At 47.9% G+C, this 26,364-nt stretch overlaps 13 protein-coding genes across 13 annotated transcripts; 5 read left to right on the top strand and 8 right to left on the bottom strand.

The window, feature by feature from the left end:
• Positions 1 to 83: 83 nt before the first annotated feature.
• Positions 84 to 998, top strand: N7455_003025 (18S rRNA methyltransferase BUD23; the record flags this gene model as incomplete). Its single annotated transcript, XM_040955164.2, has 2 exons — positions 84 to 106; positions 179 to 998. 2 exons carry the CDS (start codon positions 84 to 86, stop codon positions 996 to 998), a joined length of 843 nt encoding a protein of 280 aa, XP_040814334.2.
• A 609-nt stretch (positions 999 to 1,607) lies between these two features.
• On the bottom strand, positions 1,608 to 3,055 carry N7455_003026 (isocitrate dehydrogenase (NAD(+)) IDH1; the record flags this gene model as incomplete). Its single annotated transcript, XM_040955054.2, has 5 exons — positions 1,608 to 1,695; positions 1,752 to 2,655; positions 2,723 to 2,797; positions 2,856 to 2,913; positions 3,026 to 3,055. 5 exons carry the CDS (start codon positions 3,053 to 3,055, stop codon positions 1,608 to 1,610), a joined length of 1,155 nt encoding a protein of 384 aa, XP_040814343.1.
• An 824-nt stretch (positions 3,056 to 3,879) lies between these two features.
• Positions 3,880 to 4,215, top strand: N7455_003027 (mating alpha-pheromone PpgA; the record flags this gene model as incomplete). The annotated part of the gene is made up of 1 exon (XM_040955096.2): positions 3,880 to 4,215. One exon carries the CDS (start codon positions 3,880 to 3,882, stop codon positions 4,213 to 4,215), a length of 336 nt encoding a protein of 111 aa, XP_040814464.1.
• A 598-nt stretch (positions 4,216 to 4,813) lies between these two features.
• Positions 4,814 to 5,594, bottom strand: N7455_003028 (uncharacterized protein; the record flags this gene model as incomplete). Its single annotated transcript, XM_040955195.2, has 2 exons — positions 4,814 to 5,434; positions 5,496 to 5,594. The coding sequence occupies 2 exons, from the start codon at positions 5,592 to 5,594 to the stop codon at positions 4,814 to 4,816; spliced, it is 720 nt and encodes a 239-aa protein (XP_040814419.2).
• Positions 5,595 to 6,033: 439 nt separating this feature from the next.
• Positions 6,034 to 7,503, top strand: N7455_003029 (proteasome core particle subunit alpha 7). The gene is made up of 5 exons (XM_065604395.1): positions 6,034 to 6,205; positions 6,276 to 6,341; positions 6,410 to 6,568; positions 6,698 to 7,024; positions 7,086 to 7,503. The coding sequence occupies exons 1-5, from the start codon at positions 6,203 to 6,205 to the stop codon at positions 7,410 to 7,412; spliced, it is 882 nt and encodes a 293-aa protein (XP_065462886.1). The 5' UTR covers positions 6,034 to 6,202; the 3' UTR covers positions 7,413 to 7,503.
• Positions 7,504 to 7,552: 49 nt separating this feature from the next.
• On the bottom strand, positions 7,553 to 8,504 carry N7455_003030 (lumazine synthase RIB4). The gene is made up of 3 exons (XM_040955212.2): positions 8,348 to 8,504; positions 8,123 to 8,288; positions 7,553 to 8,015 (listed from the first exon to the last, which is right to left on the bottom strand). The coding sequence occupies exons 1-3, from the start codon at positions 8,388 to 8,390 to the stop codon at positions 7,616 to 7,618; spliced, it is 609 nt and encodes a 202-aa protein (XP_040814311.2). The 5' UTR covers positions 8,391 to 8,504; the 3' UTR covers positions 7,553 to 7,615.
• A 265-nt stretch (positions 8,505 to 8,769) lies between these two features.
• Positions 8,770 to 9,366, bottom strand: N7455_003031 (uncharacterized protein; the record flags this gene model as incomplete). The annotated part of the gene is made up of 1 exon (XM_065604396.1): positions 8,770 to 9,366. One exon carries the CDS (start codon positions 9,364 to 9,366, stop codon positions 8,770 to 8,772), a length of 597 nt encoding a protein of 198 aa, XP_065462887.1.
• A 58-nt stretch (positions 9,367 to 9,424) lies between these two features.
• Positions 9,425 to 11,200, bottom strand: N7455_003032 (uncharacterized protein; the record flags this gene model as incomplete). The annotated part of the gene is made up of 4 exons (XM_065604397.1): positions 11,053 to 11,200; positions 10,923 to 11,002; positions 10,632 to 10,863; positions 9,425 to 10,547 (listed from the first exon to the last, which is right to left on the bottom strand). Exons 1-4 carry the CDS (start codon positions 11,055 to 11,057, stop codon positions 9,425 to 9,427), a joined length of 1,440 nt encoding a protein of 479 aa, XP_065462888.1. The 5' UTR covers positions 11,058 to 11,200.
• A 2,446-nt stretch (positions 11,201 to 13,646) lies between these two features.
• N7455_003033 (Zn(II)2Cys6 transcription factor domain-containing protein) lies at positions 13,647 to 15,493 on the top strand (the record flags this gene model as incomplete). The annotated part of the gene is made up of 5 exons (XM_040955132.2): positions 13,647 to 13,729; positions 13,779 to 13,923; positions 13,973 to 14,434; positions 14,490 to 14,645; positions 14,696 to 15,493. The coding sequence occupies 5 exons, from the start codon at positions 13,647 to 13,649 to the stop codon at positions 15,491 to 15,493; spliced, it is 1,644 nt and encodes a 547-aa protein (XP_040814447.2).
• Positions 15,494 to 16,177: 684 nt separating this feature from the next.
• Positions 16,178 to 17,852, bottom strand: N7455_003034 (uncharacterized protein; the record flags this gene model as incomplete). The annotated part of the gene is made up of 6 exons (XM_040955269.2): positions 16,178 to 16,323; positions 16,376 to 16,881; positions 16,940 to 17,117; positions 17,181 to 17,491; positions 17,563 to 17,661; positions 17,716 to 17,852. 6 exons carry the CDS (start codon positions 17,850 to 17,852, stop codon positions 16,178 to 16,180), a joined length of 1,377 nt encoding a protein of 458 aa, XP_040814328.2.
• A 1,299-nt stretch (positions 17,853 to 19,151) lies between these two features.
• N7455_003035 (uncharacterized protein) lies at positions 19,152 to 22,932 on the top strand (the record flags this gene model as incomplete). The annotated part of the gene is made up of 2 exons (XM_040955114.2): positions 19,152 to 19,577; positions 19,642 to 22,932. 2 exons carry the CDS (start codon positions 19,152 to 19,154, stop codon positions 22,930 to 22,932), a joined length of 3,717 nt encoding a protein of 1,238 aa, XP_040814340.2.
• A 390-nt stretch (positions 22,933 to 23,322) lies between these two features.
• N7455_003036 (uncharacterized protein) lies at positions 23,323 to 24,236 on the bottom strand (the record flags this gene model as incomplete). The annotated part of the gene is made up of 4 exons (XM_040955156.2): positions 23,323 to 23,610; positions 23,687 to 23,766; positions 23,823 to 23,916; positions 23,973 to 24,236. 4 exons carry the CDS (start codon positions 24,234 to 24,236, stop codon positions 23,323 to 23,325), a joined length of 726 nt encoding a protein of 241 aa, XP_040814393.2.
• Positions 24,237 to 25,062: 826 nt separating this feature from the next.
• Positions 25,063 to 25,953, bottom strand: N7455_003037 (uncharacterized protein; the record flags this gene model as incomplete). The annotated part of the gene is made up of 1 exon (XM_040955187.2): positions 25,063 to 25,953. The coding sequence occupies one exon, from the start codon at positions 25,951 to 25,953 to the stop codon at positions 25,063 to 25,065; it is 891 nt and encodes a 296-aa protein (XP_040814320.2).
• Between the last annotated feature and the right edge of the window lie 411 nt (positions 25,954 to 26,364).

The raw sequence follows: 26,364 nt of genomic DNA on the forward strand, positions 1-26,364 counted from the left end.
CTCAGGCAGCGCCACCAAAAATAATTTAATGAATTTCTAAACTTCAACTTACAACGCAACTTGCACATTCAATACCACACATCATGTCGCGCCCTGAAGATATCCTGTATGACAGTCTGGCCCTGTTTTACATATCTTGAAAAAGAAATCAAAAAACTAATCATCTCGAAAACTTCAGCCCTCCGGACCTGTTCTACAACGACAATGAATCCCGAAAGTATACCAAGTCCTCGCGTATTCGCAACATCCAAGCGAGCATGACGAGTCGCGCCCTCGAACTCCTCGACCTAAAATCCCCCTCCTTCATCCTCGACCTCGGCTGCGGCTCCGGTCTCTCCGGCGAAATGCTCTCAGAAGTATCCCCCGAAGAAGGCGGCCCACACACATGGGTCGGAATGGATATTTCCCCAAGCATGTTGGACGTGGCTCTACAGCGCGAAGTGGAAGGCGATCTATTCCTCGCCGACATCGGCCAAGGCGTCCCCTTCCGACCAGGCACATTCGACGCCGCAATCAGCATCAGTGCAATCCAATGGCTGTGCAATGCGGAAACCAGCGATGTCAGTCCTGAAGGTCGTCTGCGACGTTTCTTCGAAGGTCTGTATGCCAGTCTTCGTCGGGGCGGACGTGCGGTTTGCCAGTTCTACCCGAAAAACGATGTCCAGCGGAGTATGATCAGTGGAGCTGCTATCAAAGCGGGCTTTGGTGCGGGTATTCTGGAAGATGATCCTGGGACTAAGAGCAGCAAGTTGTATCTTGTTCTCACTGTTGGTGGTGGTGGTTTGCCTGGTGATATCACTGGTGTTGTGAACGGTATGGATGATGTTAATGTTCTCGATGCGAGACGGAAGGCTGCGGAGATCAATAATGCTCGTGGACCGCCCAGGAAGGGCGATAAGGCTTGGATTATGAACAAAAAGGAGCAGATGGCTAAGAAGGGCAAGGTCGTCAAGGCGAGCTCGAAATACACTGGTCGCAAACGACGAATCGCTTTCTGATTGAACTGCTTTTTGTTTATGGGCACCGCCGGGCGTCTTTGGTGGATTCGATCAAAAAGAGGAAGAAAAAAGGAGAAAAAGCCTGGATGGAAAGAGTGTTCAAGTCATTCCTCAAGTACATAACTTTCACCCATTCTGTCTGTGTATGCGCATTCCCTTGGGCGTTATCCACACGCCTGAATCGGAATTTGATCACATAGTCATGTTGAAGGATGCTCATGGGGGTCACCTACATGTTCGACTGGGGTCCACTTCGTCGACTGTGTGGTGCCTACTAGAGGCCTCGCAACGGGTTGGAGGTTTGGAGGTTGAGCTCTTTCCCTTCCGGGCACCGTGATATGAAGTTGGCCTATTGAAGATTCATGGCCTTCTTTGATGTTTATACCCAACTATTAATGCAATGAATGTCCACGTTATGATCACAAAAGAAAAAGTGTCTATTGCTATAACTTGCCGGGAAACGTTTCGAGCTAAATGGAAAGGAAAGATAATACATCAAATGAGGACCACACCGACCAATTCACGGTGCGCAAAACACATTCCAAGAATTGTCAGGCAGCATCCTCAATCGTAGCGGTAGGTATATTGGAGCGCGCGGGATTCCAAAATTTACAGAGACGCCTCCATCTTGTCCAAAACAGCACGGGTGAACTCGTGAGTGGTAGCCTGACCACCCATGTCGCGGGTCATAGTGCGGCTAGAAGAAGAAAGTTAGCATAGTCATTTCTTATAGGGATATTAGTCTGCACTCACCCTTCACCGATAACATCGTAGACAGCCTTGGAAATGCGGTTGGCGTGATCATCGAGACCAAGGTGACGCAGGAGCATGGAGCCAGACAGGATCATAGCACTGGGGTTGGCCTGATCCTTGCCCTTGATGTCGAGACCGACGTGACGGCAGCCAGGCTCGAAGACAGCAACATCACGGCCCATGTTGCAACCGGGGACAAGACCAGGTCCACCAACGAGGGCAGCGCCGACGTTGGACAGAATACCACCGTAAAGGTTAGGCATAACCATAACGTCGAACTGCTGGGGACGGGACACAGCCTGCATGGAAGCGTTGTCCACAATCATGTCGTTCACCTCCAGGGTGGGGTAGTCCTCAGCGACCTTGTGGAATGTGCTGCGGAAGAGACCATCGGCCAACTTCATGATGTTGGCCTTGTGAATGCAGGTAACCTTCTTGCGGTTGTTGGCCAGGGCGAAGCTGAAAGCGAACTTGGCGATACGCTCGGACTTGGCGCGGGTGATGATCTTGAGGGACTCGACGACACCGTTGACGGACTGGTGCTCGAGGCCGGAGTACTCTCCCTCGGTGTTCTCACGGATGATGCAGAGGTCGACATTCTTGTGGCGAGTCTCGTAACCGGGGATGTTCTTGATCAGAGAGATGGAGGCGTAGATGTCCAGCTCCTGACGGAGGGCAACGTTGAAGGACTGGTGGCCCGAGCGCTCAATAGGAGTGTGGAGGATACCCTTCAGACCGAGCTTGTTGCGCTTGAGGGAAGCCAGGGACTCGCGGAAGAGCTCCTCGGAGTGCTTGTTACCGGCGTCAACACCGCTAACATCGACCTGCTCCCACTCAATGGGGACGTTGTCGGCCTTGAAGATGGTCTTGACCGATTCGGCGACCTCAGCACCGATACCGTCACCTTGTCGAGTGTTAGTCCAGAGCATGCGCGATGCAAGCAGAAAATGCGCAAAATCTGTGTGTCATACCAGGGATGAGGGTCACGGTGTACTTGCCACCATACTTGGTGGGCTTGAAGATGTCCGACTGAACACTGGCGAAGGCTGCGCAAATTCGTTAGCGGGGACTTCGAGGCACTTCAGGTAAAATCAATGGGCGTACTTCTGGCGGGAATAGAGCGACCGAGAGACGAAGCTCCGGAGGCGCTGCGGAGCAGAGTCTATAGAGAGCAAGGACAGGTTAGCCAAAGCCCCCAACTACCCTGGGGAAAGGATTGCAATCGCGGAAACACGGAAAGGTGGAAAAAGCAAAAATGGGGGAGGAAAACATACCCGTGCAGGCTGTGCCGTTCTAGAGAACATTTTCAAATGATTGAGGGTTAAACAAAGAAATTGGGCAAGAATCTCGAAACACCAAAGGAGAGGGGGTTGGAAAAGGGAATGAAAACGGGAAAAAAAGGCTCCGGATGGGCTCGGCATCCAGCAACTTGTGGTTAGCGCCGGCCCGATCTTATCTCAATAGGATCACTCCAACTATGTACTCCGTACATACTACAAACAATGAAACAATGAAAACTACATCCTTATTCATTAACCCCCCCGAAACTGAAATCTCTTTCGTCAATTCTTATTCATATCCTCTTCTGGTCCTCAAGTGTCACATCCCCCAGGTCAGTGGTCAACTCGAACAAAAGAAGATATCTCCATCATTAACAAATAGTTATACTCTAGTTCAAAGTCACTTGGCTTATTAGCCGATTTATCTGTCAAATCATTCGATACCATGGCTTGCCCTAGACCCTCTCTATACGAGACCTGAGGTCATTATTGGAGTGTCCAGCTGAGATCTGTCAATAAGAACCCTATTCAGAACGGGCGACCTCGAACGGTACCTCTATTCGGGCTAATATCCGTCCACAAAGAACTCTATTGAGGAACATAACATGCCTCTATTCAGAGTAACCGAGTTCTTCGAACTCAAGGCCAACATGCTCTTCTCAATAACGAGACTACTATTGAACCAGCAATGATACCTGATCTTCACAAATATATAAACCTCATTGCAGTTCGTCTCCTCGTTCTTTTCTCCAGACATCTCCATCATCGAGCTTTCTCAGTAACTGTCCTTCGCTCTTCAAACCAACTTGCAAATTTCAAACCCCCGGTTTCTCCTTCAAACAATCAAGATGAAGGTCACCTCCGTTGTCGTCGCCGTTATGGCCGCTGCCACCGTCCAGGCCGCCGCTACTGGTCCCAGCACCACTCTCCCCAAGTGGTGTGGTCACGTCGGCCAGGGCTGTAAGCGAACTGCCGATGCCTCCGTCGATGTCAAGCGCTCTGCCGATGCTCTCGCCGAGGCCATGGCCAAGAACTTGCCCCTTGTCCTTCAGAAGTGGTGTGGCCACATTGGCCAGGGTTGCTACAAGGCTAAGCGTGCCGCCGATGCTGCCGATGAGGTCAAGCGTACCAGTGATGCTCTCGCCGCCGCCATGGCTGCTCTCGAGGAAGAGGATGAACAGTAAAGGTATGCTACCGTTTCATCTATCATGTCTATAGCATCAATTGACTGACTTTCTCCAGTGTCTCCTTTACTTTCAATTCCGTGGTTCTGCATTTATCTACAGAGATTGCTCTATAGCTCTCTTTCCAAATACCAATATGCACACCATCGACTACTTTTTCGACATGAAAGCACTTATGGAAGCCCAGTTGGCATGTGGTGGATTGGTTTATGCTTTATGAAAATGCCGATGGCGAACACTCTTTTATCTTCACCGTTGGTCATGGCATTGGTTTCTGATTAAATCAGCATTTGAATTGTGGGGGTTGATGGATTACCCAAAGAAATATGTATCTAGAATCAAAGAATTCCATCCCCTTTTCACATATAATTTCAATTCAGAATCCTAAAAGATAGGATGTTCCACTCAGCTTAGGTGGTCGATAAATTCGGTAGATTTATCTTGGGTAGTCTGAAGGGGGTTTTAGTGTCTAGCTGATATGCTTCCTTTATACTAGTCAGGGTGTATATCATATAGAGGCGAAGGGACGACAATAACAACAATGATATGAACATATATACAAAAGGAATTCATTTCACTAGATCTATTTATGACAGAACTAATGGTGGTATACACCACAGCTAGGGTAATATCTCCTCGTCTCTTCAAAAGCACCATAGGTTGATTCCATCGGGCCAGCTTTTGTCAGCTCCCACCATTGCTGGCCTTGATACACCGGGTCCTTTGATCCAACATAGGTTTCACCAGTAGTGGGCTCTTTCGGGAGGTGAGATGCTTGATTGGAAATGTTCTCGTAGCCAGATACCATGTACGGCTCAGCATCAGCATAGGCATTTCCATCCGCACTGTCGTCCATAGCAGAATCATGCATAGCAAAGTCGCCAGCAGGGGTATGGGTTTCATTTCCGAACTGCGAGTAAAGCTGCCATGTTTGGATTAACCGTTGTTTCTGTTCTGCATCGGCGTTTTGGAAGAGCGCAAGCTGATCCGGAGTAAGGGCATTTGGATCAAGACCGTGATGTCTCAGCACATCAATGCTTGAAGGTTGCTCTGTGTGCTGGTAGTGTTGGGTAATGCTGTATACAATTTCTGGCGCTTGAGGTGGTACGGTGGTTTCTCTAGGGGCGGGATGCAGCTGTGTCATACTCATTTGTCTATCAAACAGAGCTGAAAGTTCGTCTTGCACTTTCGAGTTGCTTTCGGAAGCAGACATCCCGCACTATATATATCCGCCTGGTCAGGTTTCTCGGTATAATAAGATAAGAACGAACACAATCTACCTGTTTACAGTGAGGGTTCTCGATAAAGGCTGCGAGTGCATTTGAGATATCGGAGGCGTGCCCGCAGTGCGGGCACTGATGTAGTATCGAGGAAGACATGGCGGGGTGGATTTCTGTATAGTTCAACAATATCCGAATGAACAGGAAAATGTCGAAGTTCGATTCAAATGTTTGTTCCCTGTAAAACTGAATACAGGAAAGAAATTTGAGAGTGTCTTTTGTTTAGATCGAGGGGCAAAGATGCCCAAGTTGTTCGGTTGGGCTGCAGTCTGAGGGGCCACTAGAGACGCTCAAATGTTATACTGCATATTATGACTATAATATACCATAACGAGCCCATATATGCCCATATTGTGTCTATGGTATGTCAATAATATACAAAATACTACAAGGTACTCAAGTAATACCTACCAGTCCTGTAGAGCGGACATACAAACTAAAGTACCAATTAGGTATCTCATGGTCATGTGACTGGAAGCTCTCAGGCAACCCCGTGACGCGACAGCGTCACTGCTTAGTGCCTAGGAACCTCCGTTATCATCCCCAGAGCTTCCAACCTCACCCTACCTATCCATAGTCACCCTCCAAACCGACCATTCTCCTCCCTTATCTGTCCAATATACAGATAAATTCTCTCGATCGCCCGACCTACCCTCGGTGACGTCTGTTGTTCTTGAACCTCACCGCATCGCATTCTCACCAAAATCATGGTCAGTTAGATTCGGATCTACGCAATATACTATATTGTATCCCAATCAAGCTAACAGAGTGATTATCCAGACGTCAATCGGCACAGGATACGATCTTTCCAACTCGGTGTTCTCGCCAGACGGCCGGAATTTCCAGGTAACCAAACACAACCCAGCTCAATGAGCCACGGAACCCAGCTTCAAGCTGCTGACCATACCATCTAGGTCGAGTATGCCGTCAAGGCAGTTGAGAACGGAGGCACCGCCGTCGGCATCAGATGCAAGGATGGTGTAGTGTTGGCAGTGGAGAAGATCATCACTAGCAAGCTCCTAAAGCCAGGCGCGAACAAGAGAATCGCGACAGTCGATCGTCATGTCGGAATTGTGAGACCCCGCCCCGTTTACCCTTTCCCTATATCGACCCCTTCCCAGATGCGTTTTCATCGAAATCATGATACCACGGAAGGCTTAGAAATACCCCGTTGCTAATCCGGCCTCTTTCTACCAATGCAGGTATCCGCTGGACTCGTCCCCGATGGTCGTCACTTCGTTTCCAGAGCTAGAGATGAGGCTTCCTCCTGGAGAGGCACATACAAAGGTCCCATCCCGACCGCTGCGTTGGCCAATCGCTTGGGTGGATATGTGCAGGCGTACACGCTCTACTCCAGCGTACGGCCCTTCGGTGTAACTGCTATTGTTGGCGGGTGGGATACCGAGGCGGAGCTTCCAGTTGATGGACAGGTCGGTGATGGACCCAAGTCTGGCTCCGGTGGTAAGGTCGAGGGTGCCAAGGCCGGAGGCCCTGGCCTATACATGATCGAGCCTAGTGGATTGTATTGGGTAAGTTGTGACTTGTTTGTTTGTGAGTAAGTGGATTGGATATGCTGACGAGAATTTGTAGGGCTACTACGGTGCTGCTACTGGTAAAGGACGACAGGCCGCCAAGGCTGAACTCGAGAAACTAGACCTGACCTCCGGCAATCTGTCTTTGGCAGACGGTGTGAAGGAAGCTGCCCGCATTATCTATGTTGCCCATGAGGACAGCAAGGACAAGGACTTCGAGCTCGAGATGACGTGGATCAGCTCGGTCGATGGACCGACCAAGGGTCGCCATGAGGAAGTTCCCAAGGAGCTTCTCGAGGAAGCAGAGAAAGCAGCAAAGCGGGCTCTAGAAGGGGACGATGAAGAAGAGGAGGACAAGGGTCAAGGTGAACAGATGGAAGAGTGAACATGTAATAGATTATGCTCCCAAAGAATTATGGTTCTGTGAAGGTGTTTCCTTTCTTACTCCAACGAAAAACAATCTACCATAAATGACCAAGTTGTTTCCAAAGGTTCCAAAAAAATCCACACCACATATGTTAGAGGGTTCCATCGTAGCCCTCAACCCCCCGAAAGATCCAATAGAAATGTGCCAATCTATCGTAAGAATTACAAAATCTTGCCCTCAGCCCACTCCTTCCTCTTAAGACCCAACTCCACAGCAGCACTACCCCAGTCCTCACCGTGGTTGTGCATACCACTGCTACCAAGACCAGCCCGCTCCAATCCCTGCTCTTCCGTGAGAACGGTAAGCAAACCGAAGATAACAGGGACACCAGAATCAAGCTGGACGCGCATGAGACCATGGCTGACAGCGTCGGCGATATATTCGAAGTGCATAGTAGCGCCCTTGATGAGGACGCCGATGGCGATAATAGCATCGAAGGGCTTCTTGGGGCTTGTAGAGTGACCAGAGCCCGACACCTCGGCAGTGGGGGATGACAGGAGATCAGTGGCGCTGACTCCCTGGACGGAGGAGTTGGCCTGGAGCTGGGAGGCGGCGTAGAGGCTGGAAATGTAGTGTTAGTTAAAGCTATCGCGGTAGATGCAGTATACATTATAGAGAAGTATGTGATATAGATAGTGTATAATGTGTGATATCATCCCCGCACTCACCGTTGGACTGCGAGGGGCAGCTCGTAGCTACCGGGAACTGTCTGGACTGTGATGTTCTCCTCCAGGACGCCGGCTGCGAGGAGGTTCTTCTTCGCGCCTGATACCAGTTGTTCGATGATCACTGTGTTCCATCTGGCGTGCACAATTGCAACGCGGAGTCCAGAGCCTATTGTAAAGTCGTTGTTAGCTGAGGGGGTCTCTCCAAGGGCTGTTGTTCGGTTTTACCATCGTGGGTCTGGGCAGCGCCGGGGCCTTTGATAGTAGTCATTTTTGGAGATTGATGGTTAGTTCAATGAAAGAGAGAAGATATTGTTTCCCTGGGGATTGGAAGAATTGAGCTTGACACAAGTGTTCATAAATCAGAAGAGCTTGAGGAGCGAAATCCCTCGGTCCCGCATTTGGCGGGGGAAGGCGGAATGTCATCACCCACGGCAATTAAGCGCAACTGGGGCCAATCAAATTTATACGAGCTATACTATGTAGACACAGTTTCTTTACGGTAAACAATACTACTATGCAATAGGCCTAGAATATGGTGATAAAAAACAAAAACAAAACGAGATTGCATTGTCCCGAAGCTGAAAACACCTAAAGATAAAAAGATGACCGGATCATAAGAATCGTCTAACCTTGCCCTAAAGAAACATTTACTCGACAGTGACCGACTTGGCCAGGTTGCGAGGGAAATCGACATTCAGTCCCTCACCAACGGCAAGCCAGTAAGAGATAAGCTGCAATGGGATCACATTGAGCAGACCCTGGAGACAATCCACGGTCTTGGGCACGTTGATCTTCTCGGTCAGGGCGGAGGTGAACTCGGGGTCATCCTGGTTGCAGATAACAATGGGACGACCACCACGAGCAATGACTTGCTGGTAGGCGTTCAGGGACTTGGTGAACAGGTTGTCACGGGTAAGAATCATAATGATGGGGAGGTTCTCGTCAACAAGAGCCAAAACACCGTGCTTCAATTCGCCGGACATGACGGCTTCGCAGTGGAGGTACGAGATCTCCTTGATCTTCAGGGCACCCTCAAGGGCAGTGGGGAATTGAGCACCACGACCCAACAGCAGCAAGCTCTTCTGGTCCTTGAAGAACTTGGCGCACAGGTCCTTGATCGGATCGTTAAGCTTCAAGATCTGCTTGAACTGCTCGGAGATCTGTCCAAGACCCTCCATGATCTCCTCACGTCTCTCCTGCTTAGAGGCACGATCCTCACTCAGCGACAAAGCGAACATGACCATAGCCACAAACTGAGAAGTGTATGCCTTGGTGGAGGCGACACCGATCTCGGGACCAGCGTTAATGTGAACACCACAGTGGGTGAGGGAGAGAGATGGAAGATCCGACAACGTTGACACAACCAACGGTGAGGGCGCCACGTTCCAGACAGTAGCGAAGAGCCATCAGAGAATCAGCGGTCTCTCCAGACTGAGAGACAAACACACAGGTGTCATCACGGAACACTGGGGCCTGTCGGTCAAGGAAGTCGGAGGCGAGCTCGACTGCGATAGGAATCTCAGTGAGCTCTTCGAAGATACCACGCACAGCCATGCACGAGTGGTAACTGGTACCACAGGCAATGAAGATGATTCGGCGGCAGCGACGGATAGTCGAGATGTACTGACGGAGACCACCGAGGGTGACCTTCTTGTTGGCCACATCCAGACGACCTCTCATAGTGTTGACGATAGACTCGGGCTGCTCGAAGATCTCCTTCTGCATGAAGTGATCGAACTTGCCCTTCATGATCTCCTGCAACTCAAGTTCGATGGTCTGGATGGCACGGACGTTGGAAGTGCCGTCATCCTTGGTCAGACGGTGGATGTTAAGCTGTCCCTCGTGGATGTGAGCAATATCGTCGTCCTCCAGGTAGAGCACCTTCTTGGTGTGCTCCACAATGGCAGATGGGTCAGAAGACAGGAAGAACTCGACGGGCTGGGGGATGCCATCGTCAGACAGGAATGCCCGCGACTGGGAGCGGTGCAGCAGAGACTTGTCGGGAGGGGCAAGAAGGCTTGTGGCAGACTTCTTGGCAGCCGCATTCTGGGAGGCCTGCTCCGCGGAAAGGACACCTTCTTCCGAGTATTCAACATCGACGAAATCCACCTTCATCTTCTTGGAGGTCTTCACACCGATGACGAGGGGGGAACCCTTACGGGCCGCAATGACCTCATGGGGGTAGTGGACGGACTTGAGCAGCAAACCAAAGGCACCCTCAAGCTCTTTGATGACTGCCTTGGCCAGGACTGTGAATTCGATGTCGGGGTGTTGGTCGTATAGGTACTTGGCGAGCTTGGCGATGCACTCGGTATCGGTCTCAGTCTCGAAGCGGAAGCCCTTGCTCTCCAGCAGAGCCTTCAATTCCTTATAGTTGGTGATGATACCATTGTGGACCACGGCGAACTCCCAGTTGGCATCGGAGCTATTCGACAATAATCCAATTAGCTTCTCAATCTCTCAATGGTCCGGGGGGATGGATTTTCCTGTCGACTTTGGGGGGACTTACCGGTGGGGGTGGCAGTTCTGGCGGGAGGGGGTACCGTGAGTAGCCCAACGGGTGTGAGAGATACCGGCATGAGACTCAAAGGTCTTGGTCATGTCATATGAGCTCTGCTCGATGAGTTCCTTCAACTTGGCCACCTTGCCAACTTCTTTGAATGCACAGACTTCATTCTTCTTGTTGCCGTCCACGGCCATACCAGCCGAGTCGTAGCCACGGTACTCCAATCGGGAGAGGCCTGGGAAATGACGGTGAGTAAAAGGTTAAAAACCATTCAATTTTTTTTGGGTCACTTACCATTAAGCAGTGTATCAATGATGAATCTGCGGTCCTTCTCCACGAGGTAGTTGATGTAACCGAAGATTCCACTAAGCCGACTGTCAGTATTTGACCATTGAGGAAATGTGGAATGTAGACAAGAGCTTACCACATGATGGGCAATAAAGAAAATTGAATGCAAAAACAAGGGTATTGGGAGAATAAAGATTGTAGAGGGTAATGGGGATTAAATGAAAGCAGCGAGAGAGGAGAAAAGATAGAAAGAGACAAGAAAGGCACAGGTGTTTCGTATTTATAGAGGGGGGCAAGAACAGAGAAGGTAGGGGGAGGGGCGGATTATTATTAGCTCTTGCACTTTGTGCAAGCTTTGGTCCAATGAGGGGAGTGCTCGGACCAATTTTGGTTCCCAGGGGAATCGTATGTCTCACTTGGCACACATTTTATTCTATATTATCCTATATTAGATTCTATATTAGATTCTATATTGGATTCTATCATTCTTGTTTAGTTAAGATATAAATAAATAACATTTTGAACAATGCGGTTGTACGGAGTAAATAGTATCTACATAGTGTCAATAATACTACGGAGTAAACAAATAGTAACATTTTTATTTTCTTCACTTTCTTGGCATCTTCAGGACGGAGTGCCTGGTTGCCCAGGTACTGAATTTGCCCAGTGATTTCTATATTGGTCTGACCTTCGCCAGCTTTCTCTCTTGGCCCAATATATCCACACTAAATCGGAGCTACCAGGCGAGCCAAAAAAAAAAAAAAAGTGGCTGAGCTTTTTAGAGAGACGTCCCAAAAAAAAACATACGGGGAAAATTTCTATAATTATACCCCTTAGTGGCCCGGCACATTCCTTAGTGGGAGGATCCCCTGGCAAAAAAAAGGAACCTTGGAAAAGGTTCGACAGACGTTCCACGCCTTTGCAGTTGCTATTTTAGCCATTTAACTATTTTGTGATACCCCTGGACTCGGTATCGCCGACTGCATACATATCCTATTGCCCCCGGAAATATATTTTTCTCTTGGGATGTCATACCCAAAGTACGGAGGCTGAGACGGACTACCCACTACGCTACTTTATTATACGCCTCATCATAGGTTACCTATGATGTGGATAATCTGAGATATATGGTTAATCTCTCTCTTTATATATCAGCCTCATGCCACCCTTCGATAGGAGGGGAAAGAGGCGGGACAAGGGCTGAGTTATAACCAGTAAACTCAAATATCCTGTTGTCTATCTTATACTTACCTGACTTGCACATACTCCGTAGAAATATTTCGAGCTGAGATGGCTTTCCCCTTTCCCCTTTAGTGCTCACCCCTTGCCGCTTTTTTTTCTCTTCTCGGCAAACTGAGCACCCGTCCAACCGGGACACCCCTGAGTGTTACATAAGCACCGGACCCGCCCCCGGGGCTCCCGACCATAATTACGTAGGCCTGATCCGACCCATGGATGAATGGATTTGCACATGACGTCCACCGCGGGGGGGGGGGGGGGGGGGAGAAAAAGCACCTACAAAGTACTGCGTACTCCGTACAACACTATCCATATAAGTCTGTCACTAGCACTCTGGCCGTTGTCCCCTTGAGGAAACCCCTTAAAGGACTGGCACCATTAATGTGACCGTCTTGGTTGTTTCACTTCTGCGTATCCGTATAGCTAGTAGCGTTGCAGTCGACTTGAGGACACTATGGTCCCATCAGAAGATCTCTTCGACTTCATATCACTTAGTTCTATCATCGGAGGCGGAAGCAAATGTTCCTCGTCATCTTTATCCTCCTCAAATTTCACTTCCTTTTCCTCTCCCCCTATATTGTACACTGTTGTGCATTAGAGGCCTGTCTACGGAGTACTTCTGATAACATGCCCTTTACTTGATAAGTCTCCTTAACTGCAGAATTCCCGTCTGAAGCCACAACGCAACCCCTCAACGAAGCACTATAATATCTGTGCCTCTCTATGTCTATCGATTAAAGGGAATTCTCGCAACAAAGTACGTATTGTTCTGCTCTAGTTAGCAGCCATGTATGACTTATCGAACTGATGTCCACGTGGACCGAGCGCCTAAATTCCCCCTGAAGTTATAATATCGAGATATACCTACCTACATTTGACAGAAAATATCGTTTCGGGATGTGCATATAAGGTAGAAATTGCCAAGTAAATCTGGCAATACATCTACTCTCTTTTCAGCGTCAAATTGTTTTCCTGTAAACTTCTCCGCCAGTCTGGCGATTCCGGCATTATTCCAGCAATGGAGGCATTTATGGCACGCATGCAAGCGGCTGTGGAAAAGCTGAAAGCCTGCCTTTATTTTCAGGCTGTAGAGTGAGCAAGTCTGTACGCTCACCAAACGCTGTCGGAGTACTTTGTGAGCAGTGAGCATAACCTGAGCATTACTAAGCATACCCTTAGCCCTGCCCAGGTGGAGTCCACTACAACTAAGTAGTCCCCTTGTGCTGTGAAATACATACTGCTATATATGTAGGCATAACATAAGATATAGCCAAGCCTTATCTGTAACTCATAGTTCTAAAATGGTCATGAACTTTTTCATGTGATCAATGGAATATAGCCACTCACAGTCATTTAGGCTCCCAAGTGATCTCGTATGCATGCCCCACCGCCTCCCACTAGATCCCTGGCATTCCCCACAAACAGCCACCACATGTCGGAAGCTTGGACTTAGTACTTGTTATCTGTCAAGAGTCCTTGGACAGGGCCGCGATGACAAGTGTCGAGAAATCACAGTTGTCTGCTCGTCGGAGGAAGTGGGCACCTAAGCTTAAGTCTGGGTGTATGACCTGCAAGTAAGCTCTCCTTTTCAAATACCAGAAGCACTCGCTGACTCCTATACAGAATTCGCAGAGTCAAATGCGATGAAGAAAAGCCTCAGTGTCGGCGATGCATTTCTACAGGTCGAAAATGTGATGGATATCCTCACCCACCTTTTGCAGTAAAAGTTTTCCACGACAGTGATTCGTGTCGAAAGCGACTTGTTAACGTGAGTAGTTCACACGAAAGACCCTAGATGATATAATCACACTGAATAGTCCGATCTCGTCAGACCTGGAAGTTCATCTCCTTTGTTCGGGGGATACCCTTTGGACGAAATAACAATCCCATATACGCATATCTCAGAGCAAACCGATGAAGTTCGACTATGGTCTGGACAAACCTCCCCCCTAATATACCCCTTGGCTGAATCGTGGAATACCCACTTCATGCCCTTCGTCATAAATAAGTTCAAGCTCGCATTTGAAATGTCCAAAAGCATCTTCAATGCTATTCCCGATGTCCTTTCCAAAGCAGAGGAGAAGTCTGCTCTGTATCAGGCCTGCAATGCCGTCGCACGCGCTTATATGGCCACCATTACCCGGACTTCGAAGGCAACCTCGGATCGAGCTAAAGCATACGGATCTGCGCTTATGGCCACCCGTTCAGCCATTCAGGATCCCCAACGATGCAAAAGCGACAACACATTATTGGCCGTATGGCTGCTAGGACTATACGAGGTAAGATTCGATGTATTTATTGGCGAGTCCCAAATCTGCTGACACTTTAATTAAGCTCCTCTTGGGCATACGAAAGGGCACCGAGCCGGTCGCGACTCCTGGATGGCAATTCCACAACCAAGTGTTGTCAAAGTTGATTCGCCTGCGTGGCTCGGAGCAGTTCACTACCCGGAGCGGGCGGAATCTTTTTGTCATTATATTTACTAATGTGGTAAGTTAGCCGTTCATATATTGTCTTCGTGGCTAATGGCAGCATGTTAGGAAACCCAAGCATTCATGTCTGGCCAAGAATGTGAAGAGGCATTGACATGGTTTCTTGAGTATCATAAATATTGCGAACTATCAGAATATCCAATACTCCGGGCATGTATTTTCTCGCATCACTGTGCCCGCATATGCAGCCACGTTCGTGCCCTAGTTGATACAGGTGACCTCGACAAGGTGCTATCCAGCTCACCGTCCATCCTCCAAGAGATGGATGAAGTGGAGCAAATAACCCATCCCTTATCTCACGACGAGACGGTGGCAAGCTGTGTGGTAGATCTCCCGACGACGCCGTACACTCGGCCGAAGCACACATACCCGTGTTATGTCGGTGTCCACGTCATCCAATGCAACTTCCGCATGCGCCTTTCATACGCAGTGTTGGAATTCTTGGGGTATGCATGTAAGGCCCCGGGTTGCACGCCTCAGCAGCGAATGGTTTTTAACCGGTACCAGCGTCGCTGTGTCGAGGAGCTCGAAGCTCTTGTGGATAAAGCCTCACGTATTCTGGATATGTTTCCCGATGTGGGGTCTGGTGAACTCCTTGATCGAAGAAAAGGCGTAGTGGATGAACTGGATGGCAACAATTCCGGCACTGAAGTGTCACCAGACACAGTACATGCTCCGTTCGAAGAACCACGCGAGCGATCCACCCCAGCTGTGAAGCTCTGTTTCGACCTTCAACAGCCTATAGATGGAAAATCCACTCTACTATTCAATCACAATGACCGTGGAATATCCGTTCTCCGGTTTTGGTTTGGGAATGAGACAGAAACACACCAGAGACAGTCATGACATAGCCCTAATAGAAGATATGAACGTTAATATTTGAGACATCACCAGGCCGCCGCCATCTGAACAAGAATGAACCGAACCCGACTATTCAAATGTACTGCTTAACACAACGTCGAAGCTTGATATGCAAATGTAAACTAAAGCCAGATACCAAGACCGATGATATTGCCGTTGTCGTCCCACTTGTGCATCTGCGTGATGATATCCCTCGGTTAGTGGACGAGAGGATGAGAAGATAAGGAGGGATAAAGATAAACGTACACATCATCTTTGAGCCCGAGAAATTCCAAGGCACCTACGGCGATAAAAAGTGAAAACAATTTGTAAACGACCGCCCATGAAAGCTCAGTCTCACCTGCCACAAGGTCATTCTGGGAATTTCAATCACCATCAGGAGCCTGGAAAGATCTGGGTGGTGTACGGGGAGTTGCATTAGGGTTTATCTTATCCTAATGCCAGCTATACAGCCAGCATTGCATTACTCAATCTCGGCTTATTAACGGTGACATGGGGGGTTTCCACCTTATTTTTGTCCATTTTCGATTGCTTTGGGTGAATCAACTAGATTATATAAAGGTTGGATGTGAAAAAGAATTATGACATCTGTTATAGCCTTTGAGATTTATAAAGCAAAGACTTTCTGCTAAAATAATGCACAACGTCCGCACCGCCCGTCTATCCCATTCATGCCTGGTCTAGCAGCTTTTCAACTGCCTGAGTTATGCTTGTGATCACTTCTCCCATCATCTCCATCGTCATTTCGTCACGAAGCACTAATCTCATAACTTCGATATCTTCACCATGATATCCCCAGCCACGAAGAGTATAGTCTGAACCTGTGTGAGATAGGTAATAACCAATAGAACAGTGAGAGATACTTACTTGGAATAGAAAATCTGAAACAATGCATTGCATCACTCAAATCGGATAGTTGCATCTTCGGATACAGTCGTCGGACATGATCAGTGAGTCTAAAAACCACAACCGGAAGCACAGGAGCAGTAATCTGACCACCCTCCCGACAGAGGTCACGATAGACACCTGGTATATGTCGTCGATGAGCATCACTCAAGCAGGAGAAATACCCTGTCTCCTCCAGCCGGATACTCAAATGGCAAGCCCGGTCGAGCAAGCTATGAGTTCTCTCACGATACCCAGCTAGCCCCAAACGAAGGAAATTATAATATTGACCAGCAATAGGCGCACCAGATCTCGAGAAACTCAACGAGAAATTGCTCTGGGTTCCCCGGAGATAGGAAGATTCGAGTAGGAGGCATTGGGGGATATGTGACTTCTCACGCCAGATTATCCACCCCACTGCTAGAGGTGCCATGCCGAACTTGTGTCCCGAAACATTGATAGATTGGACGCGAGGGAGACGAAAGTCCCTGCCAGGAAAGTCCGTATTAGCCTCTGAAGTCAGATGGAGGGTAAATTCGTGCTTACCAGATAAAATTTGTATTGCTGGGAGTAAAAGGTGCAATAAAGCCACCACTTGCCGCATCAACGTGGATAGGGATATTGTTCCCCGTTTGATGCTCGTACTCATCTAGCACTCTCGAAACTTGTTGGATAGGATCATAATGTCCAGTGTAAGTAGACCCCAGAGTCAAGAAGACACCAACTATAGTTAAAAAGTCAGCATAAACAACAAGAAAAAATGAGACTTTGAGATGGGAGTTCATACTTGTATTCTCATCTAAGCGATCTTCCAAACCCTCGAGATCAAATGAATATCCACTTTTCTCACTAACAGGTACGATCCTAGCCTCGACATCAAAGTAATTTGCAACTTTGGTGACACAAATATGTGCATTCGCACCGATGATAACATTAGGACGGGAGTTCAAGTGACAAGGATGTTGAAGCTGCCACTGGCGTTTCATGGCGAGACCACCAAGAAGAACAGCTTCGGATGACCCTGTCGTTGCGGCACCGAAGAAGCCACTCGGGGCATTCCAAAGATTGGCGAGCATAGAGACACACTTTTCTCGAAAGCTGTGTTGAGATGATGGCATTAGTTATCTTTTCGTGGTTGGATAACAAGTTCATGAGAGGAATTAACTAACTCTGCTAGAGATGGGTACTCCTCAATGCATGGTTGGTTTCGTAGACTGCCTGCAACCATGATATTGATGGCAGTCTCATCGAACTTGGTTGTTGTAAATCTGCATATATTAGCCAGTCTTATCAATTTGAAAGTAGACTGTTGAAGACTTTACCGTCCAAGATCATGGGAGGGAGGTATATCTGCTGCCATGTGCCTTTGTAGCAATTCTCCCACAACTTCGGCTGAGAGACCCTTGTCAGGTATAGAGACAGTTACATGCTGAGGAGTAGAAGATTCGTTGGAAGGCATCTTGAGTGGATGAATGACAATTTGGATTGTAATGTTGCGCTGGATTGATGGTAAAGGTGATATCCAGACGGGTACTGCTTCCATAACTTATATCAAAGCAATTCCACGTTCAGATTCAATGGCATCAGTGATTCTCCCGCTATGGACCAATGATACGAAAGCAGTCGCCATTGAAGAAAAATTCCCTCCTGCCCACTCCACTGTTGCTCTCGAACAATGACAGATCGTCTATGATCTTAGTTGAATAAACTTAACTTTGAATGTTGTACTACACACCCGGCAGTGAATAACTAGGTACGCAAGATGTGAATGTATGGCGAAATGGTATCGGAGATAGAGTCCGATCAATACTCCCCAATCATGATCGAGAGTGCAATAGTGATTGGAGAGTTACTCTAATGTCTGCATAGAGATCGTGCAATGTGTGGCAGCGGTGTGATCAATGGTTGCCGTGTTTATGGATATCAGATTGCTCCTTACAATAACTTCCTTGCAGAGTTCACAGCATTAGCGCTGTCAAGTTTCGTAGAGCTTTCGATTGCCAGTTCGTCAGTTGGATTGTGTATCGCCATAATTAACTAATTGCCAACTTGAGAGCTCCTATCATTATTCCGAAAATTACCAGGCACATCAAGCTTGGATGTACTTTCTGCAAAAGTCTTCAAGGAGTGCGGCCACATACTGAAAAAAGCAGATCACTCAAAATTCCTGCTAACCCGGGAGAACCCCGAGGGCAATTGAACAAAAGGCACGTTCAAACAGGATCGCCATAGCAATGATCGACGTTTTCGATCCCTTGGGCTTTGCTATGATGTGCAAGGGCTCGTGAGTCTCGTGAGTCTCGTGAGTCTCGTAAGTCTCGTGAGTATGCTTCACCGATAACAGAGGACTTTTGTATGGAGGAAAAGCTAAGAAAGAACGATGACGGGAATTCCTAGATCATCGGGTGAAGATCTGTGTTACCAAATGATGCAGGTTGGGATGTTCCAAATTGCTGGGTTTATTTTCCTCTGTAGGAGTGGAGATCCAAATCTTCTAGAAAGGGCTGCATGCATGACGGCCCTTGATTGCACGGAATGGGGAGCTTGCATGCATATATCTGCACAAAGTAAAATTTCTTACTATGGTTCATCTGGGAGTGATGCGATGAAAATCGGATAGTTTGTTTGAAGATTAAGATCAATCCGATGACGGTTGCAAGATTATATAAAGCAGAGTATCAGACTGGGAAACCACCACAAATTGATTTAATCTTGAAATTCAGCAACCTGCATTTCCTCTTAGTGATAATCCTTCACGATGACTATCACGGAACACCACTGTATGGCAGTTGATGAAAGTCCTCATGTTTTCTCAGCTTGCCGTGCAGCCGCACTTGACAAGACTACGTCTCGATCTGACAGAAAGGACGCAGCAATACTGGCTGCTTGGTCGGTTCTCTTATGGGACTACTACGCACCGGACTCGCCTACTTTCATTCACCTTCAACCTCGACACGAAGAGGCTTTTGTGAAGCCCAAGGTCTCGGTTGAAGACCTTCACGGCCAATGCTTGTCAATTTCCACAGATGGTGATATTACAAGCGAAGAACTGAAAGATGCGGTATCCCATGCGGTTGATGCCAATGCTTGGGGAGTCCTCACTAGCACAAATCAAAAGACGGCTGTTTTGGTGCTGTCAAACAAACAAATGAAATGTCCACCCAAGGCACTTGAGCTACTTGAGGTATGAACTCTGCGGTATTTATTACATCTGGATTAGCTTGCAGTAGAACTGACAGTCATTCCAGGTTGAATTGCTGCTCGTTGTTGCGATCTCAGAAGATCGCATCATAGCAAATGTATACAGCAACGGCCTCAAAAGACCAGAGCTTAAACCGTGCGCCATATTGAAAAGCCTCCAGAGTATACATAAAGCTCTATCGTGCATGTCTGGCGTCAAAGTCAACGAAATAAACAGTGTAACCTCATTCGACATCGAAAGACTGCGCGAAATCAACACCATCAACCGCGAACAAAACGCTATTGCAGAATGTCTGCATGCACTCATCACAAAACAATGCTCCCTACGCCCAGAAAGCATTGCGATGGAATCAACCACACAGAGAGTCACATACGAGGACATTGGAAAACAATCCGCTGCCATTTGTCAGGTCATGATGAACCGAGGCGTCAATCCCGGAGATACTGTTGGTCTTTGCATGGACAGATCCATTCCGACAATTATCATCATAATCGGAATATTGAGAGCAGGCGCTGCCTATGCTCCAATGGACCCGTCGTCTCCATTGGAAAGGATTTTACAAACTGTCCAGAGAGCTGATATCCAGCATCTGGTGACCCAGGAAAATCTTCTTGACAAATTCAAAGACATCAAAGCAACGTTGATTACACCGAGGCAATTTGAACACACCAAAATCCCAAAGGATTGGCAGAAAGATACAAATGTTGATGTTTCGAGACCAGCATACTTCATGTTCACATCTGGCAGCACGGGAGTCCCCAAGGGGGTCATTCACGGCCATGGAGCAGTCTCTCTTAGCCTTCTCGAATGCATCGAAGAACTTCAGATTGGTACTTCCACCCGATTCATGCAGTCTGCCAGTCTTGCTTTTGATGCCAGTATACTGGAAGTGTTCGCTCCGCTAGCTGCTGGCGGATGTCTCTGCATGGTCTCCCAGGAAGAGCGCAATGGTGACCTCGAATCAACAATGCACAATCTGCGTGTGTCACATGCCTGGCTTACTCCATCAATGGTATCACAAATCCGGCCAGAAAATCTCCCAAACCTTCGAAGTCTTGGACTCGGAGGGGAGGCTCCAACTGCGGAGATTGTGTCGACATGGGGTAAACACGTCCAATTGAACAACATGTACGGACTAACCGAGGCTGGGGTTTGGGACACGGTGAAAATGAGGATGAAGGCCGGTGATAATCCCAAGAATATTGGACGGGGAATCGGCAATGTTGCATGCTGGATCACAGATCCTTCCAACCCGCACAAGTTGATGCCTTTCGGTGCGGAAGGAGAACTGCTCATACAGAGTCCGTACCTCGCACTTGGATACCTCAAAGACCCCGAGCGTCAAGCCCAAGCCCTTCTTAATCCCTCTTCTCTGGAATGGGCTCCCTTCATGCCTCCAATGAAAGGGTCTCGCGTGTATCGTACGGGAGATCTGGGCAAGTTCGATGAAACTGGCGATGTGATTCTTTTGGGTCGTCAAACAGGCTATGTCAAGATCCGGGGTTTGCGCGTTGACCTCGGAGAGGTTGAAAACGCAATTAATTCATGCCTTAAGACTGGGCGTTCGGCAGTGGTTCTATCCGAACATGAAGCTATCGATTCGGAGATTGTTGCATTCATTGAAACAAGCGATCAGCAAAGTGAACTAGCTGAAACGATTTCGGACCAGCTGCGTGAATATCTACCTGAATACATGATCCCCAGTGCTTTTGTGCAAATCTATTCATTGCCGCACACCTTGTCTAAGAAGATTGACAGACAAAAGCTTCGACGTCAATTCTCAGAGATGAGCCAAAAAGACATCCGGAAATGTCGTCGAGGTGGCTCTTTGAGTGACGAGTTTCCCCAACTCCCAGAGACGAAAAGTATGGCGATAGAAATCAGCAATATGATTGCAGACATGATAGAGACCAAAGATGAGGAGTTTGCATCCTACATACGGGGACGAGACTTCTCGCTTGTCAAGACTGGCCTCACATCCATGCAATTGGTGACACTGGTGAATATGATCCGGAGACGATATCAGAAGAAAGTCAAAATCGAGACCTTGCATAAATATGTGACTGTTTCTAACATTGCAGACGGTCTCACGGGAGTAATTAAATTGGAAAGAAAAGACGGTGATTGCAGGAATCTGATTGCCGATCTCGTGAAACTGAAGCCGAAACTCGATTTCATCCAGGCTCGCTCAGCGACCGTCTTCCTGACATCTATCACCGGATTCCTCGGCAGTCAAATTTTGCGCTCTCTTTTGGAGAATCCCGAAATCGGGTGTGTGATTGGACTTGTTCGCGCCAAAGATGAACGAGAGGCCCGGAAAAAGGTCCAAGAGCACGGTGAGCTTGGTCGATGGTGGCAGCCAGACTATCAAGATTGCATTGAAGTCTGGACAGGTGATTTAAGCAGATCGAAGCTTGGTTTGGAAGAGTCCAAATGGCACCAACTGTTTACAAGGAAGAGCACAAACCGCATTGACTGCATCATTCACAATGGTGCTCGAGTAAACTGGATGGATAGCTACGAGGAGCTCGAGAAAGTCAACATCCATAGCACCATTGAAATCCTCTCTGGGCTTTCGAAAATGGATTCTCCCAGCAAATTGATCTATGTCTCCGGTGGATACATGCCAACAGAGACAGAGAGTCATACTCAAATTGCCAGAAAGCTCTCCGAGGCATCGGGATATGACCAGACAAAGTTCATGTCTCAGTTGCTGTTAGCTGAGTACAACAGACATCTAAATCGCGAAAATATCAAAAGCCAAAAAGCACAGACTGTGATTCCAGGATTCATTGTTGGGTCACAGAAAGAAGGAATCGCGCACTCGGAAGATTTCCTTTGGCGACTCGCCTTCACGATTGTACGTTTGAAAGCCGTCAGTGAAGACCTTCACTACTTCACCGTTGCAGGCGTGGACCAGGTGTCCAATCTCATCACGGATGTGTTCCTACAGCCGGAAATGTATCCATCAGAAGCAATCCGTTGTACCGATGGTATGAGAGTCTCTACATTTTGCGATGCGCTCAGCAGGGTTATGGGATTGCCAATTGAAAGGATGAAACATGACAAATGGATGACACTGTTGCAAGCTGAAGTCGAAGGGGCAGACTTTGATCATCCGTTTATGCCAATGCTGAGATGGTTTGAGGAGAATATATGGCAGTTTATGGGGGACCAAGACGATGTCCCGAATAACTGTCACTTCGACATGAAAGAGACCGTTTTGGCTTTGGAGAGTAGCGTGAAATATTTGATGGACATTGGATACCTTTCACACGATGGGGACAAGCAAAAGCGATTGGCACAAACCCCTATCTTTAACCGGTCCAGTTCTTAACAGGTTCATCAGATTGATAGATAGGATAATGAAATTTTGACGTTTTTGGTTCTGAAGTGTAAGCCTCAAGGGACATAATTCGAGTGAAATTACCGGGTGAACAAATCGGAGCAATACCTACTTGCCGACGAGCGTGGGCACGTTTCATTCAGCGTACCTATACATGGACGTGGTGTCGCCGTTTCAATACCAATGAGTAGATGAAATTCAGAAAATAGTTCCTATATAACAGGGCCACAGGAATCCTTCAAGGGTTCCTCCTCACTTAGGCTTATTTGCAGTATCGGCTATTGCCATTCCATTTCTCAAACAAAAAGGATTCCACAAAACAGCAAAATCAGAGACCATCCCAGTATAGTAAGCCCAGAAGCCGTGCCAGTGGAGGGACGACTAGACTCTGAGGTTGTGGGTGAGGCTGTCTGCGTGCTGGTCGACACCACTTGTCCCTGGATTAGTGGAAGAGCCGGTAGATGCGGCAGTCTTAGTAACAGACGACACTGTCGAGTTCTGCCATCTTTCGACCACATATTGAACCATAGTGGTGTTGTATCTCTGAAGGTAGAGTTCATGAACCCCGTCGACATGGCCTGCGTCACAAAATTCGTCACCTTTATCGCACCACGATGCCATGCGGTCACTGTACTCCCTACACACGGTGTTGTTTGTTCGCGCGAGTATCTAATTAACAGAGCGAGAAAATTCAGTTGGTCCAAGAATGCTAGTGGGTAGATTTGGCACCGGCGTGGCTACTTACCCCATTGTGAACGCTTGTGCCGCGATCATAGGTTGTGTTGGCAATCTGCGTTGGGTCTCCAAACAAGACGGCCGCAATAACTGAAGATGCGTCAGCTTGACCGCATCCTTGACGGATCTTAGCTGTAATTAATTACCACTGTTCTTAACTATATCTGGTGATAACGGTGCATTATGGTTGAATTGGCCACCAGCGCCGCCGCAAAGGACATCAGAGGCTACTTGAGCGCCCTATAATCAGGTTATCATCCCTAACGGTGGTTCACACAATGCCCTTTGTCACATACCTGCGAGTAGCCCAAGAGGGCCATTTTTGAACCCGGGCAGGACGAGTGGTAGTCATTTGCCAGCTGCAGCATAACATTTGCCCCCTCGTTCTCTGACGGGATGTAGTTGTTCAGCGTTGCAGGATATTCCACTCCCATGATCTTGGAGCCTTTAATCTGCGCTGCAATAAGCTGTGCCAGATACCCAGGGCTCCCCGAGTTTGCAGGGAAGAGTCCACTCTGACTGGCAGCTGCTTGTTCTTCACTGCCTCTGGCCACAATCATGTACAGACCTTCAGTGCAGTTTGTGTTCTTTGTCGCAGTAGCAACGGCCAAGAAGCCAAGTGTGAGTAGAAGCCCACGAATATTTGGCAATTATAAGATATAGAGAACGGAAGTTGCTGTCTTTGTTTTTGCCCAAAGAAGAAAGAACGACCTTTTCGGTAATTATATATAACCTTGGACCTATACCTAGGTATGCATATAGTATTATTAGGCGTCCCATCCGTTCTGCCTCTACTGCAAATGGCCTATTAGACATGTGATTGTATATGGATGTGCTTTGGGCTCCGATTATGTCCGTGTTTGGTCAAACCCCAGCTAAGCCTTTCTGTCTTACTTCTTTACCGGTTAAGCTTATTGGTCTACTTGGAAATTAGAGCCTCTGGAAATAGGCACACAGCCTTTAGCTCCTAAATTGTCTCACATCAGCTAGCTCTATATAGTTATAATCCCCTATTTGTCATTCTTTCTTTCAACTTAAAAAAGATGTAGCGACATGAAGGGGGCACGGACTCGGACACGTCGTATCGACGAGAACTGGGTCCACCAAAATTCGCTGGCAGACATCGTGTCAGATGTTAGAAAACTTTATTATCAAATAGACAATGCTTAGATTCACTAGACTTGGTCTAAATCGATTTCTGGGGGTAAACCCCCGTCATTGGTTCAAGTGCCTCTATTCATCCGTGTTGAAGACCATGTCTATGATCAACAAATTGCATTCCACATCATTTTCGGGGTAATCTCTCATATATTATTCTAACACTGTACAACATATTGGCATAGCACAAATATATACACAATCAGCGTATGTGACTCCACTATTTTCTCACCCCATCTCATGGGGCTTGGATGGAGCTGATAACTCTGCCAGTGCCCCCTTGGCTGAAAGCTCCCCAACTTGAGTACTCGAAAGCTCCGAAATTTGAGTACCCTGCGCTGGTAGATATGTGGGATGCTCTGAAGCCTCCGATGTCCCTTCTCTTGGATTCCAGTACTCAGTATCAGCCTTGCTATTACGCCTGCGACTAACGAACCAAAATGCCGCTACCGTAGCCAAGGCCAAGCCAGCCACAACGCCAATCACTGGGCCTGCAATCCAGGCCTTCGAGGAAGAGTGATGTTCTGAGGTAATTGCGACGGTTGTCGTTGGTTTGGATGTTGACGTCCCTGTATGACGGGGTGACGCATTCGTGGCAGCAGTTTCGACGGGAAGGTTCTCCAAGCCCGATGGCACCGCCAGGGTATTGTATTTTAAGTTGGCCGAAGATATGGAGGCGCTCGTGGTAAATACCGATGAGGTGTTTGTCGTGCCACTGGAGACCCATGTGCTGGTCGAGAAGTAGCAAGAGGCACCGAGCGTCGACCCGGTCATGTTGCAGTCCAAAGTCCCAGTGACGATGAAGATAGTGTTGTTCCAAAAGCTAGTGACATCGTAATGAAAGTCCTGGAAGGAGGGACCGGCAGTGAGAGACTGGGGCAAAAGATAACCGGAAGAGGTACATTGCTTGGTCGCGCTAGATCGGCAGTCAATCTGATATGTGGTGGCTGTGGCATCAGCGCTCATGACGCTTCCTTCCACGTTGTTAAAGTCCATATCGTGCAGGGCCGGGAAGAGAATGTCGATGTTTGTCGGTTGTGGCGTTGTGGCCGCTGCCATGAGTATCATTGAGGCCATAACCAGGGCCATATTGATGATACTGATATCGTGAAGAGTCATCGTGTCATGCCAAGCAAGATCAATGGAGGATATTTGACGTCCTAGTTTAGGGGATTGGCTTTTTTAATACCAGCAGAGATTATCGGTCCTAGCACAAGGGTCCACCATGGCCTGCCAGGCCTGTCGGTGCTTGGTTAGTGTGAGAGGACAAGACGGAAATGAGAAGTCAATTATTATTATGATTGGATCACAGCAGCCATAGTGGAATGTAAAATCTCCCACTAATCTTAAGATGTGATTTTGGTCGTCGATCCTATGTAAAACGTTTGGTGAAGCCCAAGTAAATGTCGGTACAAAAAGGAGGATATACTAAACACAAACCTGAAACAAAAGCGTAATCAGATTGGAAACTATCTGGACATAATTCTCCTATTCTCTTATTAATCCTATTGATCCCTCAAATTGGAAAAT

The sequence above is a fragment of the Penicillium solitum genome (assembly GCF_028829755.1).
Source record: "Penicillium solitum strain IBT 25940 chromosome Unknown utg000001l_segment0_segment0, whole genome shotgun sequence".
Taxonomy (NCBI): Eukaryota; Fungi; Ascomycota; class Eurotiomycetes; order Eurotiales; family Aspergillaceae; genus Penicillium; species Penicillium solitum.

What these genes read in the sequence shown, in the direction of transcription:
- N7455_003029 (XM_065604395.1), top strand. An exon ending in CAGACGGCCGGAATTTCCAG is followed by an intron (nt 6,342 to 6,409) that starts GTAACCAAACAC and finishes CATACCATCTAG; the next exon opens with GTCGAGTATGCCGTCAAGGC. An exon ending in TCGATCGTCATGTCGGAATT is followed by an intron (nt 6,569 to 6,697) that starts GTGAGACCCCGC and finishes CTACCAATGCAG; the next exon opens with GTATCCGCTGGACTCGTCCC.
- N7455_003030 (XM_040955212.2), bottom strand. Translation starts at nt 8,390, where the DNA reads ATGACTACTATCAAAGGCCCCGGCGCTGCCCAGACCCACGATG. An exon ending in CGCTGCCCAGACCCACGATG is followed by an intron (nt 8,289 to 8,347) that starts GTAAAACCGAAC and finishes ACTTTACAATAG; the next exon opens with GCTCTGGACTCCGCGTTGCA. An exon ending in CTGCCCCTCGCAGTCCAACG is followed by an intron (nt 8,016 to 8,122) that starts GTGAGTGCGGGG and finishes CTACATTTCCAG; the next exon opens with CCTCTACGCCGCCTCCCAGC.